At 35.6% G+C, this 15889-nt stretch overlaps 1 protein-coding gene across 3 annotated transcripts in view; it reads right to left on the minus strand.

Moving 5' to 3' along the window:
* The window catches only part of LOC124366413 (lanC-like protein 2), a 46499-nt gene extending 34779 nt beyond the window's left edge, over positions 1–11720 (minus strand). Inside the window, exons 1-4 of one of the 3 annotated variants that reach the window (XM_046822951.1) lie at positions 11535–11720; positions 10785–10956; positions 6022–6192; positions 3283–3428 (exon numbers count right to left, since the gene is read on the minus strand). In XM_046822951.1, coding sequence (XP_046678907.1) covers positions 3283–3428; positions 6022–6192; positions 10785–10877 — 410 coding nt within the window. In that variant the 5' untranslated portion in view covers positions 10878–10956; positions 11535–11720. Of the gene's footprint in view, positions 1–3282; positions 3429–6021; positions 6193–10784; positions 11134–11534 lie in introns of those variants that run through there. The other 2 variants (XM_046822950.1, XM_046822949.1) reach the window with 2 other exon arrangements.
* Between the last annotated feature and the right edge of the window lie 4169 nt (positions 11721–15889).

Genomic DNA, 15889 nt, shown 5'->3' on the forward strand with positions numbered 1-15889 from the left:
ACTCAACTATGTCAACACGATTTTGACCAAAATAGATTTCCGAGAACTAGATAATCGAACGTATATAGTATTTTGATCGAGGCAATATGGCAAGCTAAACTGTGACATAGTAGGTAAGTGAATTTAAACGGTCTTAAGTAGGCACTTTTTAACCGAAGTAGGCATCTCAGTCCTACATAAGTATATATATTTTTTCTTCATCAGAACAACAAGGCAAACTTTACTATGGTACTGGAAATATCTTAGACCCGAAATATATGACAAGGACTGGAAATATACGCTTTTTGACCGAAGTAAGTTTCCGAGACGTGTGATCCGAGATTTGTGTTTTCTTGATCGGGCAGATTCAGCTGTGACGTTATGTATGTAATTAATTAGAACCAGAAATGCTCCTACACATGCCAAACATGATATAATAACTAAGTTAAACTCTGATACTATTTACCATGAACTTAAATAATATCTACCTGATGTATGCCTACTTACGAGGGGTATCCAAAAAGTAAGTTTCCATTAATTATGAAAAAGTTAAAAAGACTCAAAAAATAACTGAAACACATTTATTTAACTTTTTACATCATACCTTATTTTTCTACATAGTTACCATCCCTTTCTAAGCACTCTTGGTATCTAGGAAGTAGTTTTTTTTATTCCAGCATCACAAAATTCACCCGCCAAATTTTTAAGCCAAGTATCCACCTCATTTTGAAGGTCATCGCTGTTGGCAAATCGCCGACCGCCAAGGTGTCTTTTCAGCTCCGGAAACAGATGAAAATCGCTAGGCGCAAGATCTGGTGAGTATGGAGGATGACCAAAAACATCCCACTTAAATTTCCTCAAAAGTTCCATTGTTGCACGAGCAGCGTGTGTGTGGTCGGGCGTTATCTTGAATAAGCAGAACCGTGCGCGACAAAAGTCCGCGCCGTTTATTCTGTATTGCCCGCCGAAGTCTGGTGAGAACTTCACAATACCTTTCTGCATTTATGGTTTCGCCACGAGGAAGATAGTCAATCAATAACACTCCACGGCAGTCCCAAAAAACTGTAGCCATTACCTTTCCTGCCGACTCAAAAACTTTGGCTTTTTGAGAAGCTGCCTCTCCTTTTTTTTGCCACACCATACTCTGGCGTTTGGTCTCTGGAGTTGAGTGGTGAATCCATGTTTCATCACCAGTGACTATTCTACTGAAAAGGTTTTCATCTTCATCGTCAAACAATCGCAAGAAAGACTGGGCAGCAGCCATTCGTTGTTGTTTATGGGCATTGCTCAATAAGCGAGGCACCCATCTTGCACACACTTTTGCAAGCTGAAGATCTTCTGTCGTGATATTGTGCACAGATGACCGGCTAACTTCAACACTTGACGGCAGTTTATCCATAATTTCATCGAGAGTCACTCGCTTGTCATTGTCAATAACTGCTCGTACAGCATTAATGACGTCTGGTTGCCGAGAATTGGCCGGTCGGCCACTACGCTCATCGTCATGAACATTTTCTCTTCCTTCCAAAAACATTGCACGCCAACGACGGACCATCTGAACGGACATAACATGTTCACCATACACTTGACACAACTGACGATGAATTTCAACGGCAGTTTCGTTTTTGGCGGTCAAGAAACGAATAACACTACGGACTTCGCAACTGGCGGCAGAACGCAATGGAGTCTCCATGATGTTTGGGCAGCAACTGACTGAGAAGCGTGACAATGGGCCAGTGACCGGCGCACCTGTTGCAAACCGAACCGCGCTACATATCCCCGCCCACAGCTGCACGCTGTGTTACGTACGCGTCTTTTTACAGAACAGGGAAACTTACTTTTTGGATACCCCTCATACTTTTAAAATTGTTATAGGACTCCCATTATATTACATCATAACTGCTTTTACTAAGTAATATAAGGATTTTGGTTCTAAAGATTGCGTGCGAAGCCACGGGTAACAGCTAGTACTATAATATATAAGACAATTCCTTTTTTTAAATTACGAGTGTGCATTTTTTTTTAAAACACTCTTTGTCTTGTCATCTGTAAAATTGATCATTTCTCATGATCTCATGTTGTGTAATAATGTTTATTTCCCCCTATATTTTTGCTTAATAATACTTCAACATTTTATTTCCATAAATGATTGCGTTCTTTACCTTATGCTACAGAATTTATTGGTTAATTTAGAAACACATAGCCGACATAAGTAGCACTCTACAGTATAGTAAATCACTAAAATTTTGCTTACTCATTTTAAAAGAAAAACACTAACAACCAAAACACACATACAACCAAAATCACCACTAGGATATAACCAAACAAACAAAGACGTAATGTAACGAGTCATAAACAACTGTCAACATGAATTGGAATAGAACATGAACAACATGTTACATGTAGTCAGCATCTAATGAGTAATTACAGCTGATGACAAGTGCAGATAGTATGAAAATTATAACTTTTTCATAAACAGGCATAAATTAATTGAATTTATTGTAATATTGGGGTGAAATGGTTAATAAATAATACATAAATACTGTACTTTATTTAAACAAATTATTTTATTGATATTCAAATGTAATTTTCTAAAACGCCTGATGGATTGGGCATTGAACTTCAGTACCTACCTTAAGTAAAACAGTTATAACATTATTAAAATGTTTTAAAACCAATAATTTGTATCTTCTGTAATGTGGTGATTATTTCATATGATAAAGTATCACGAAATGAAACATTTCTATTTGTAGTACTATACCAATGGATGATCAATGAAGTAAAAGATATTTTTTGCAAACAAAACTAAAGATTTATACATAAACACATGCTAAAAGAAGGAATTAAATATTGTAAATTAATATTGTTTCAGTTGGTGATGCTATTTATTGATCTAGTAATAAACATGAGTATAGTATGTAAGTAAGTATTAATGTAAGTCTACTGTCATCAGGTAATTTTTATATTGATATGTAATTTAAAAAAGTAAAGTAAAGATGTATTTTTTTATCAGGCAAAGTTAGGACTAAGAAGCCCTCTCTAACACAACCTGGGGACCAACGGCTTAAAGGTGACTCCCGAACCACCACCAACAGCCGGGCAGACGGGCTGCTTGCAAGGACAGGATCGCTCAGCGGTCACCCATCCAAGCAGCAGCCACGTTCGACGTTGCCTGTCCCAGTTATCTTGCGATAACCATTGTACCCACTAAACTACACCATTGGCATACTCTGTTTTAATGTAAAGTGAAACGCAGTATGGCTGTTAAATATTTGATACACTAAAAAATGCTATTTAGCCTACCTGGAGACATTTTTCTTGGCCTCGGAAGCCTTGCCGAGGTAGTGTGCCACGACAGCGGCTACAGCCACTGGGCCTGTGTCCTGGAGGAAGGTTATACGGCTCTTGTGTACTTTCATGGGGGCTCTACGTAGCAAATCGTCCGCTTTCTGTCAAGAGCATTTAGTCAAATTAGCTTTTACACAATAGCAATAAAAAAAAATATACGAGGTCCAATCAAAAAGTATCCTACCTTTTGGTGCAACGTAAAACTGAAGTTACCTGAAAAAAGCTGGCGTTAATTTTCTTCAAAATAAGCACCCTGAGAAGCAACACAACGATTCCAGCGACGTTTCCACTTCTGGAAGCAGTCTTGAAAATCACTTTTCGGCATCGCCATGAGATCAGCCGTCGTTTTTTTCATAATTGCTTCTCGACTTTCAAATCTGGTGCCTTTCAATGGTTTTTTGAGGTGGGGGAAGAGCCAAAAATCGCATGGAGCCATATCTGGAGAGTACGGAGGCTGAGGAACTTGCGGAGTGCCGTATTTCGCCAAAAAAGTTTGAATGAGCTGGGAAGAATGAGCTGGCGCATTGTCGTGGTGTAGCCGCCAATTTTGAGACGCCCACAAGTCAGGTCTTTTGCGGCGAATCGCATCTCGGAGACGACGTTGGACACTTAAATAGTACTGTGCATTCACAGTTTGACCCTCAGGGGCATATTCATGGTGCACAACTCCACGGTGGTCGAAAAAAACAGTAAGCATCACTTTGTTGATGATGACTGAAATTTGGTCTCAGGGTCATATCCATAGACCCAACTTTCGTCTCCAGTTATTATCGATGTCAAAAAGTCCGCATCATCCTCACAACATTGCAGCATGTCCTCGGCAACATCCAATCGCCGTTCCTTCTGCTCGTCTGTCAGCAATTTTGGCACAAATTTTGCGGCTACCCGGCGCAATCCCAAGTCATCCGTTAAAATTGCTTCAGCTGATCCGAAACTGACATCTAACTCAGTACTTACTTCCTCCACAGTCATTCGACGATTTTCACAGATCAAAACTTTTGCTTTCTCGATGATTTCCGGAGTTCGACTTGTTTTTGGTTGGCCCGAACGCGCGTCACTTTCTGCCGAGGTTCGACCACTTTTGAAACGGTTATACCACTCTTTAATCTGCGTAACACTCATTGCCTCATTTTCGAATGCTAGCTGAATTTTCCGTCATCTTCACAGTTAGAGAAAACCGATACGCGCACTTGACTTATCAGTACATAATGACCCGTCTCCGGCGAACCAGTCGGGGGATCAAGATAAGACTTTGTACCTTTCCTTATCATAGTAGGAACTATTGTCGCAACAAATCTTATCTCATTATTGGCAGCAGAAGCCGCGATACACGACGAGGTCGGATACTTTTTGATTGGACCTCGTATATTTACTAAAAACTAAATATATATATTTTTTTTTTAGTTTTTTTTGCATTTGCAGTGTTTAAATACTTCAGCCTTATTTGGTGAAAAATGGGTAAGCATTTTTACTAAATTTTTTGACATTATCACAATATAAAAAAGGTTCACACAAAAAATAATTACTGTTTTATATTTTAAGCTTTTACATCTTTATAACCATATAGTAATAAATAAAGTTTTAATGTCATTTTACAGAAAGCATTGACAAAGTTTTATCATACATCTAAGTGAAATAGTCAAAATGGTAAGTATTATTATAATAAACTTTTTTACATGTATTTTTTAAGTTAATAACGTTATACAGAAAAAAACAGTAAGTAGTGATACTTTATAAAACTAAACTATCTAAACGTTAATGTCTTCCATACTGAAAACTCTTGACAACTCACAAAATGGGTTTTTGAGAAGCCAGTTATACAGTTTGAATACAGTTTGACTCTGAACCGTTTTGTTGGATAATTCTTAACCAGATATTGTAATTTGTTGTAAATCATTTGAGTAATTATAACAAGACTCTCTCTCTCTGTGTGTGTGTGTGTGTGTGTGTGTGTGTGTGTGTTTTCTTCTTAATCTACAATGCTCAGTAACAATAATATTTTTATTTCTGGTATTTAATTTTGCAAGTTGCTAGTCAAATAAATGACAAAATGTTTTGAAAATATATAATACTGTGTCAAAAATATATTAATTAATAACAGTTTGCAACTGAAGCTTAATAGAAAGTGGTTTACAGTGTTCTAGTGGTTGTGATTTTGTTATTACTCTGATAGCTTTCTATTGCAGAATAAGGATGTCATTAATTTTAGTGCTATTACCCTATAATACTAGGCCATATTTGATTATTGATTGAAAATAAGCATAGATGCAAATTTTACATAGTTTTCAGGTACACAATTTATAATACGACTAAGTAAAAAAATTACTCTAGACGACCTTTTTGAAATATATCAATATGAGAATTCCATGTTAAATTATTGTCAATAAATATTCCTAGAAATTTAGCAAACGGAAAAAATCATTTGATACGTCAACAGAACGGGTTTGTCGTAGGGTAAACAAAATAATTCGAGTTTTGACTTCATTTTGTAAAAATCCACTTGATCTAAATCACGCTTGAGTTTAGATCAACTGTTTCATTTATAAGATCTTGTAGTTTGTATGGATATTTAAAAGAGTAACATTACAGTAATAGGTATATGATTGTCAATATGCATGTAATATACACGTTTTCTATAAGTCAATATTTACTCTTTTACATAATTTCTCTGTATTTCAAGTATGAACTACTCACCGCCAACGCTTTTGAGTCATTGAAACGCTGTGAAATCAAGAAGTTTAGCAGAGCAATTCCAGTGATGCCGGTATACACAGAGTAATCACTTGTCCGGTCTCCTTCTGTATTAACAGTCTCCGTAAACTGGTTCGCTGCACTTTGGATCTTATTCACTAACGTTTTGTCGAGCTGAAACCAACATAGTAATCAAGTACTTACTGAATAAAATCAATTCTTTACAAAAGTTACGGGACAAATTATAACCTCATAACTATTCACCTCATAAACAATCAGTACAGTAGAGCTGCTAGTCAGTCAAATATGAACTGGTAACACGATTAGTATCCAATTATTCACACATCCAATTAATGGAATGTCAACATACGTACAGCTATATAGAATAGAGATAACAGCAACATGTTGTAAGGTAGTTCTATTTTATTTCTAAGAAACTTACAACACACTTTATTTGCATGTTTACTCAATTATTTAGGGATCAGCTAATAGTCTAGAATCATACAACTAATCAATACATCAACTTGTGTTTAGACATGTAAACAATTTAATATTCCAAATTGTTACTTTATACTTATAATCCAAAATCTTTAAACCTTACTGACCAGTGTCATTTGGAAATTTGATAAACAGCACGAAAACGTAAAATGTTTCGCAGAATAAATCCATCTCATTAAACACTTGTACTTATTTTACATGGACTGTATTATGATAAACTCCTTTACAGAAATCTGTTGTGGTGAGTTAAAATGAATAAAAAAACATGATTTTGTATGGTAAAACATATTTTTGAAAATATTTACAAATAGCCCAAAGGTTCCAAATTTTGTCTAGCGTATCAAAATGTATACTGTTTCATGCAGAAATGACTAATATTAAATAGTCCAGTTCAAAAGTACAACTTTTATGGTACGTAAAAGTAATCAAATTCATAAAACATGTTAGATAAAAATTTTTGTAGCACTAAGTGTTCACACATCTTGAAAGGATACAAATAACAACATAATTAATGTAATTAATGAATTATCTTCATTAATACAAAACAACACAAAGCACATTCAATACTTTTTAGTTTGTCTAAAACCAATAAAAATATATTCCTTATAAAATCTTTATCCCAGTCGCCACCATGATTAATAGTAGGCCTATGTGCAGCATGTAAAAGTATGTTTGTGTTACATAGTGGTATGTTTAAATGTGCTTTCGCCAACTGTGCTGAAATTTCCAGTACATGCTCATTTTTGGTTCTTAGGCTTAACCAGTGTCTAACGTTTTCCAGTTGTAACCTTGTCGAGAAATTACTTACCCAATTACACTTTTGAAATAATTTGGCCTTACAGTTTCAAACCACCAATCTTCAATAGTAGTTAACTTTAAAGTAGGAATGGACTAACATCTAATGGTACTTTGGTATTATCCGGAGGTCACCACTTTTGGTGAGGTTCTGTTCACCGGCCGTTGTTCTGTATTCAAGTTCCTTTCTTAAGTTATCTAGAGTTTTAATTTCAAACGGAGTTCAGTCCCATGAGAGTTTTAGATACTTTCTTATTATCCGGAGATCACTATTTTTGGAAGAGTTTTTCTTACCGGAAACCTATAAAAACTACATTATTCGAAAGAACAGACTTTATTTAAATTACTGTGAAAATTACATGACATGATGATGATCGATTCTTGTTTTCTGCCTCTTAAAAGGAAGCAATGACGGTGAGGAGGTCACTTTGTCCCTATCTATTACTTGTTATTACACAATATAAGTATGTTTACATTAAGCTATCATAAATATGGTAAGAGTAGTACCAATGTTAAAGATAACCTTTACGAGCGCCCACATGATTTGAGCTTGAATTTTGGGTACTATCATGAGGGATGTTTTTCTTTTTTCGTGTTAAGTGCGAAGTGGCGTTGCTGAAGCCCACACTGATGACCAGGGGCATTTCTGACTGGTACTTTCCCAATCTAAAATGATCATGTTCCAGATCTTCCACTGTTATCTTACATCGAGAAAGATCTGGCCTCCTTCTCGCCAACATCGCTCCCTTTTGGGAGGCAGAAAACAAAAAGCGATTGTCATAATGACATATAATTATCATAGTAAGTCAAATAAAGTCTGTTCTATCTAATGCAGTTTTATTACGTCCCCGGTAAGAAAAACTGTTCCAAAAATAGTGGCCTCCAGGCAATACTAAAGTAATCAAGTAACCAGTTTAATAAGTTTTCTGGTTTACACCATATTGAAACAATGCTAACATTATTAGATTCTTGAAATATTTCTACTTCCTTGTGCAGAACCAGCTTCAGTTGATAGATATTAAACTGAAACTACAATAATAAGCATATGTCTGTACAGGTTAGCTGAAAAGGTTGAAACTTATGTCCAACCAGTGACCAACTTCTATGATCAACGCTGCCATATGAGACATTCGGACACATTGCAAACTGCCAATGGGTGCTTGGAATCAAACATCAGTGGATGCTTGCGGTCATTTTGACCATGCTTGTAGAAATGTTTTGAGTGCTCTCGGCATATGTAGGCATATAGATATTTTCTTTTTGAGCTATCCAAACATCTTTAAAATAAATCTTTTTCATGAGAATCCACTATGAAAAATTTAATATTAATTTAATAGTATAAACAAAACATAGCTTAGTAGCTTTTAAAGGAATCCAATTAATTAATGGAACAGATTGCAGCTGACTAATAAGGCAAGAGTTGGCGCATACAGTGGAAAGGCCACGGCCTTTCTTCTACGAAAAGAAAAATGCCAGAGACTACTCCTTGGTCATTCCAAACCTACACAATCTCTCCATGGACTCATCCAAAAAAATGTGTGAAAAGAGGAAGTAATAAGCAAAATCACACTAAATCAGCAGTTGTGGTCAAAAGAGTTGACTGCCCATAGCAGGTTAATTTAGTAAGTAAGTATATAAGTTATAACCTGCTTAGCAGTTATAACCACCTGATAACTTTTAATCACACCGAAACATCTCAGTTTCCCAATTTGAAAACAACACACAAGCACACAACTAACACTCACTCTCAATCTTTAAAATCAATGTTTAATAAAAAATGAATAATTCCATTTTTGAACATTTTTAATTCCTCACATACCCAACAGAACACTCGGGTATACCTACATTGTTTCCAGTACAATTTGCAGCAATAGCCTGGAAATAAACTGACGCTATAGCACGAGACATGTCACTGCAAGCCTGGGTTGTGGCATGATGTTGCTAGCTGTAACGGATGAATATCTAGTTATGAGATGATCAATTGAATTCAAAAATCGAGCGATGGTTATTGCTCATCTATCTTCCTGAATCTTTTACCTTCACAAGACGTATTTATACTTTGACACAAAACGTGATTAAAATATAATAATAAAATTTAAAACATGCAGAATAATCGAACGTTTAAGAACAAAATCAATGTAAACAAACGGAACAAAGCGAGACGTTGTCGTTACGTCGCCTCAGCTGATATGACAATGTTGCAATGCCGCAAGGTGAGGGGTTAAGAGGGGTGCGGTAATTGCCCATATGGCCAGGCTTGCAATGATGTGTCTCATACTATAGTTGAGTCATGGTTATCCACATAGTTCAGAAAGCATACTACATGAGACACTTCCAATGATAAAGAACCACAGAATGCTACGATAAGCTATTGATCATACATAACACTGATAATGTGAAATATGGCACATACATAAATAGAGTAATAAAATTATTGTTTCACTTTCAATATTTAAACAAAAATTGTTAGGACTTATTTGTGAATAACACTCCCCAAGAACATATAGTTATAGTATTTTTTATTCAGAAAGACTTGAATAAGCTACGAACTTCAAAATAATGAATCACAACTCTAGCTATGCTGATACAATTATCAAGTAATAGGCTAATTTATATCACATGTACGGAAAAAAACCGGTTCAATGGCTGCAGTATACTAAGCGGCCAACACAACTATCAATCATCGATATTTCTGATTATCTTCTAACAAACAAAAAAAACAAAAATGTCTAAATGAATTATGTTATTGGCATTTCCAATAATAATATACTTTATTTATGTTTTTATAATGAAATATTCTCAATTTAATGATGAATTTAAAACTATCTAGGCTACATGCATTTATTAAATGTAACTATAAGCAATGTATAACTTCACTATGTTTTACTATTTTGGAGGATCAACATATCTGATAGCTTGTGACAGAAATGATGCATATTCGCCATTGTACTTGTGGCCAAATACCAGACGAATGATTTTATTTTGCTGAAATTAATTTTAAATTGCAATATAATACATTAAAAACAGCTGTCAATAATTAATTGTAAATAGCTATTGTTAGAATGTTTCAGAACAGTTTTGGAATTTCTTATTGATAATTTGGTTCAATGATCCGATTGTCGTGGTGGCTGCATCTGGTGCAGCCAGTCCAGAAACAGTAAGTTAGTTGCAACACACATGAGGTTTAAGAGTCAACTCAAATTCTCATAGCTACATAGCTTATTTCGTAAAATCACTTAACATTAGTACAAATAGCCTATGTGTGCTAAGTGAGCATTGGTTTTATTCTGTTCCCCATTTTCTGCTCAAATCAAGAAAATTTAAGATCAATTATACCAATCATTAGGTATTATACAGTTTGACTGTATGAAGAAATACAATAGGCCTTACTAGGGGAAAAAGACAGTATTGTTTGGCCTATCACCAGTGGAATAACAGCTCATTGAAGTAATATATTTCATGTACTTAGTTACCTGTTTTGAAGACAAGTCCCAAATGCCATGACCGTTGTTTGCGTCAAAGTCGGGGTAGGGATTTGCATATTCATCTTTATTATTCTGTTGCATTCTGAAGAAACTACCTCTTCCCGAAGAAAACGCTTTTGTTGTATTGCCGGCTTTGTTTTTGTTGTTATTGCCCAAAAGCCTAAATGGAGAGCAGACAGCACGAATGGCGACGTTTCTCAACTTGCCAACATTACCAATTTGACTCATTTATATATTTTTAATTAAATTTATAAACAATTGTTTTTTAATGAATATTAAAACCATACGAAACTAAAACTAAGCTCTAGTTGTCAGAGGACATTTTCTTTGTTTGGACCATTTCCAACAATTTATCATCTGAAAATAAGAGCTTAAATTGAGATAGTATAAAAAATAATACGTGTAATAATTTTGATATAATAATTTGTGGCTTGTAAATAGAAAATAACACATTAAATAGCAAGTAAGTTAGTTAAAATTATGCTTCTGAGACTCTGTATATCTTCAATAATTTATTATTAAATGAATTTACATGATAGCAATTTATTATTTCTTCCAAAATAGCCATCATGTAGGACATAAAACTCAATATCAGTTAAAATCGTTCAGTAATATTTTATGTAATAAAACATTATTTAAATCATACTACTGAATATAACATAAATTAAAGAGTTTTAAAAATTGGTGTACTATTAATATCAAATAAAGTATAACTAATTAACATATTTTATAGAATACCAATCAAGGCTTTCTTCTTGTGGATAGTTTAGGCATGAGACACGTAAATTTTAATTATTGTTAGAAAAGGGAATATCAAAAAGACTCAAATTGCTAAATTAAAACATTAAAACCTGATGAATTCAACTGGATTCAAAGCGAACACCATACTGAGTTTAGCTTCATTTCACCTTCCGCTTAGTGCAGAGTCTGAAATCTGACACTGCCATATACTTGACTCCTGGAACCTGGAATCCACGTCCGTTTAAAGGTTGGCTGCGATGACGCTCAAAACAATGTCTTTGCATCGCTTCGACATCGTAGACACTTAGACTACAAAAGAGGTCTGTCTAGTTTACCCAGAAGCCATCCAGTGTAATGAAGAGATGTTCTCATTGTCTCAGTAGATGCACGACGATGGTTTAAACACGATCCCAAAGTACGGCAGAGCAACAGTTTTCTGCAATTAACGCAGTTACGGTTGCAATGGTTGGTTCAATATGAATAGCGTATTGAGCTCAGCTCCATTTCATCGTATCTATCAACCTGATGAGACAATGATAAAAGATTCCTTCGTCTAGATTATATTGGATGGCTACTTAGGTAAACCTGTTATCTTGGTATATCTGATGTCGAAACGATGCAGAGTAGCTACATTTTGAACGTTTTCGTCACCAACTTTTTGGATCTCTTCAGACGGACGCAGACTCCAGCTAGAAAATGAGACAAAACTCGGTACAATATTAGGATTTATCAACCCTACCCACTATATGAGCATACCCAGTTGCGTTATGAGCATACTGGATTATTCTTAGTTTACTACTTACTACTATTGATACAAAATTCTAGATTACAGAACAATGCTCCAATTTACTTCTTATTTTCATCATAAACTCCCCTTACTTATAAAGAAAGTATTATATTTATAGTGATCTAATGAGGTAGTCAAAGTTTGAAAAAATCGCAAATTTCTCATCATAAAACATAAAACCATAATGTAATACGAGTATATAAGTCTGACCCCAACTTATATATGAACATGATTGTAGAATAGTCCTTCCTGTTCATTCGGAAAAAGATAGATTTTATTATAGCTTTTTAGCTATTATTTTGACATATATGACTCCAAATACAAGTTTATAAAAAAGATGAGATGTTGGAAAACATAATGGGATGCGGTAAGTCAAGTTTTATATTTATTCATACCCACGGCAATGCCACTTCAACATTGGAATGTTTATAAATATACGGGGTGTCTATAAAAGAACTCCGGGGTTTTAAGACAAAATATTTTAATAAAGTAAAAAACGTACATACATGTTTTATACATGATTAGAAAGCTTACATTTTCAAGATTTTTTAACAACTTAGTAAAGTTCAATGTGAGCTCCGTTAGTGGCACGGCACACGTCGAAACGGTATTCTACCTCTTCCCATGTCCTGGCGAGCATGTCTGGGGGAACGGACGCCACGCAATTCACTATTCGTTCCCTGAGATGGCGAACATTTCGAATTTTCTCCGCATAAACAAGATTCTTGATATGCCCCCAGAAGAAAAAGTCCAACGGAGTCATACCAGGGCTCCTTGGTGGCCATGGAATATCCAACCCTTCCAATCCACCTGTTACCGAAACGAGCGTCCAGTGACTCACGCACACGCAAACTGAAGTGTGGCGGCGCCCCATCTTGTTGGAAGTAAACTAAACCTTTCTCCGCCTCAATGTCATCCAACTGAGGATAAACATACTCCTCTAACATGTCACAATAGACATCACCATTGATATTCCTTTCGGCAAAAATGAAGGGACCTATGACTCTGTCATGTATAAGAGCACACCAAACATTCACTTTGGGCGTGTCACGTTCGTACTCAATAAACTCATGGGGCGGCTGTGAACCCCAAATTCTGCAATTATGCCTGTTTACAGTTCCGTTCACATAAAAAGTAGCTTCATCACTAAAAACCACACTTTTAAAAAAATCATTATCTTCATCAATTTTAGCCAGCATGGAAACAGAAAAGTCGAATCTCTTAACCTTGTCTGCCGGTTTGATATGGTGTAAAAGTTGAATCTTATAGGCAGTTAAACGAAGTCTTTTATGAATTACCTTATGGACTGTTGATCTTGGTAACCCCAATTCCAGACTGCGTCTTGTTACCGATTTCTTAGGGCTTCGAGTGCATGAAGCTCGGATTCTGTCTACATTCTCTTGAGACACACGCGGCCTACCCGGCGACTTTTGCTTCAAAACACTTCCTGTTTCCTTGAACGCACTTAACCACTGACGAATTGTTTTGTCTGTAGGCGGGTCAACACCATAGCTACGTCGAAAGTTTCTTTGTACAGTAACAACAGAATTAGTTTCTATGAGCCAAATAACACACTGACCCTTTTGTTGAGGGGTCGCCATAGCGCGGCAATCCAGACGACACTTGACTGCCTGCCGCAGCCGCTACGTCATTTCAAGGTCAACGCTCCGCAGTGCTGCCAACTGTTGAGAGAAAAATTCCCAATTGGTATGAGTAAAACTCTTTGAGCTGCTTGTTTCAAAGGAATTGATCAAATGTTGCTATCTTTTGTAGTTTTAAAAATATTAATTTTTTAAACCCCGGAGTTCTTTTATAGACACCCTGTACCCTTAGTATTATAACACTTAACCATAATATAGTATAATCTACAATATATTAATTATAAAAGGTGTCTTAAATAGCAATATATAGTGCAAAGATCGTAGTACCCATTAAATAACTAACAACTATTAGGCAATATAATTTATGTAATTCATACTCAATTTACCTTCTACTTTGAGCTTCAAAACAACTGAAGTTATTTCATCTGAAACTTTCGTAGGTTTAGCCTCTGAAATCTAGGAATCAGGTCGAAAATTCTGAAAGCCCTTCTACAGATTTCATCGATGTGCTGCGGAGATAGTGAAGAGTTCCAATAGACTACGAGATCTTTAATTGCCTTTAGAGAGGTTCAATTCCGTTTATAATCAATCAGTACAGTAGATTGGCGTTTTATAAATTATATAATATTACACTTACAGGCATTTAAGTACACTAATGTAAATGTAAATCACAACACTTCCCAATTCCAAGTCTTCAAGTCTCAGTGGACGAGCTGTCGGCTGCGTATGGTCTTCGGAGTCTGGAGTGCAGACCAAGAGTTGCTGATATCTCCTTCCTGTACAGGCTCATAAACTGCCAGATCAATTGCTTCAGCCTACTTGAGATGATCCGGTTTCGCATCCCCACAGGTACAAGGCAGCAGCATTTGTTTGAGCTGAGTCATGCCGCCAGGAACTACCTCCGACATAGCCCCATCCCACGATTGATGCGACTCAGCAACGACATTTGCTCGTCTGTGGATTTTTTCTCCACATCCCTTCGAGCCATCAAATGCATTGCTGCAGACTCCAGCCCAGACCTGCATTAGTCATCTCTTCTAGTCATAATCATAGTCTTATTGCAATTTCTTTTTTGTTATTAATCACATTCTCTATCGTTTTGTTATTCTATAGTGTTGTTATTTATTCGTTTGTTATTCATTGCTCTGATATTTTTGCCTTGTTATGGTTATTATTAAGTCCGTTGTTCTTGTTCTTTCTGTTATCTTTGTTATCTGATTCGTAGTACTTTCTAGTCACCGTATTATTAGCATTTGTGGCAGAGTTGTCGGATATCTTCGTTGTGTAAGTATTTAAGTATTCAATGTCAGATTTAGTTGTAAGGCATTGCATTGACAGTTAAGCATCTTGTAGCATAGCTATTGTTATATCCAATTGTTTGTTTTAGGTACTCGTTAAGTTTTTTGCTGTTTTGTTTTCTTCTTAACATTAGCCATCAACTTGTTGTAAAGTGTAAATTGGTGTATTGCCGTTGGAATGTAAATAAATAAATTCCAATCAGCGATCTATATAGGGATTCGCCATCACTCTAACATCTTAAAGCTGTAAATAATTTGACACCATTCTCAAGCAACGTATTCAGACTCAATGATTCCCCTTATATCTTTTATAAAAATTTTGAATAGACAAGCCCCCAAGAGGGATTTCTGAGGGACTCCTAAATAAACCTTCACTTGCACAGATTCAGAATAAACAACTTTGACTATAGAGTGTCTATTACTTTTAAGTAATTATCCATTCATAAAGAAGTTGACCAACAATACTATAAGATTTCACTTTCGTAAACCTAAAAAACTACATTGTTAAAAAGAACAGACTTTATTTGACTTAATGCGAAAATTACACGACATTAAGACAAGCGATTCTTGTTTTCTGCCTCTTAAAAGGAAGCCATGACGGTGAGGAGGTCACTTTGTCCCTATTATTATTATTAAATGTATTTATTAAATTATTGTCAGTCACAA

This window comes from Homalodisca vitripennis, chromosome 7, assembly GCF_021130785.1.
Source record: "Homalodisca vitripennis isolate AUS2020 chromosome 7, UT_GWSS_2.1, whole genome shotgun sequence".
NCBI classification, from domain to species: Eukaryota; Metazoa; Arthropoda; class Insecta; order Hemiptera; family Cicadellidae; genus Homalodisca; species Homalodisca vitripennis.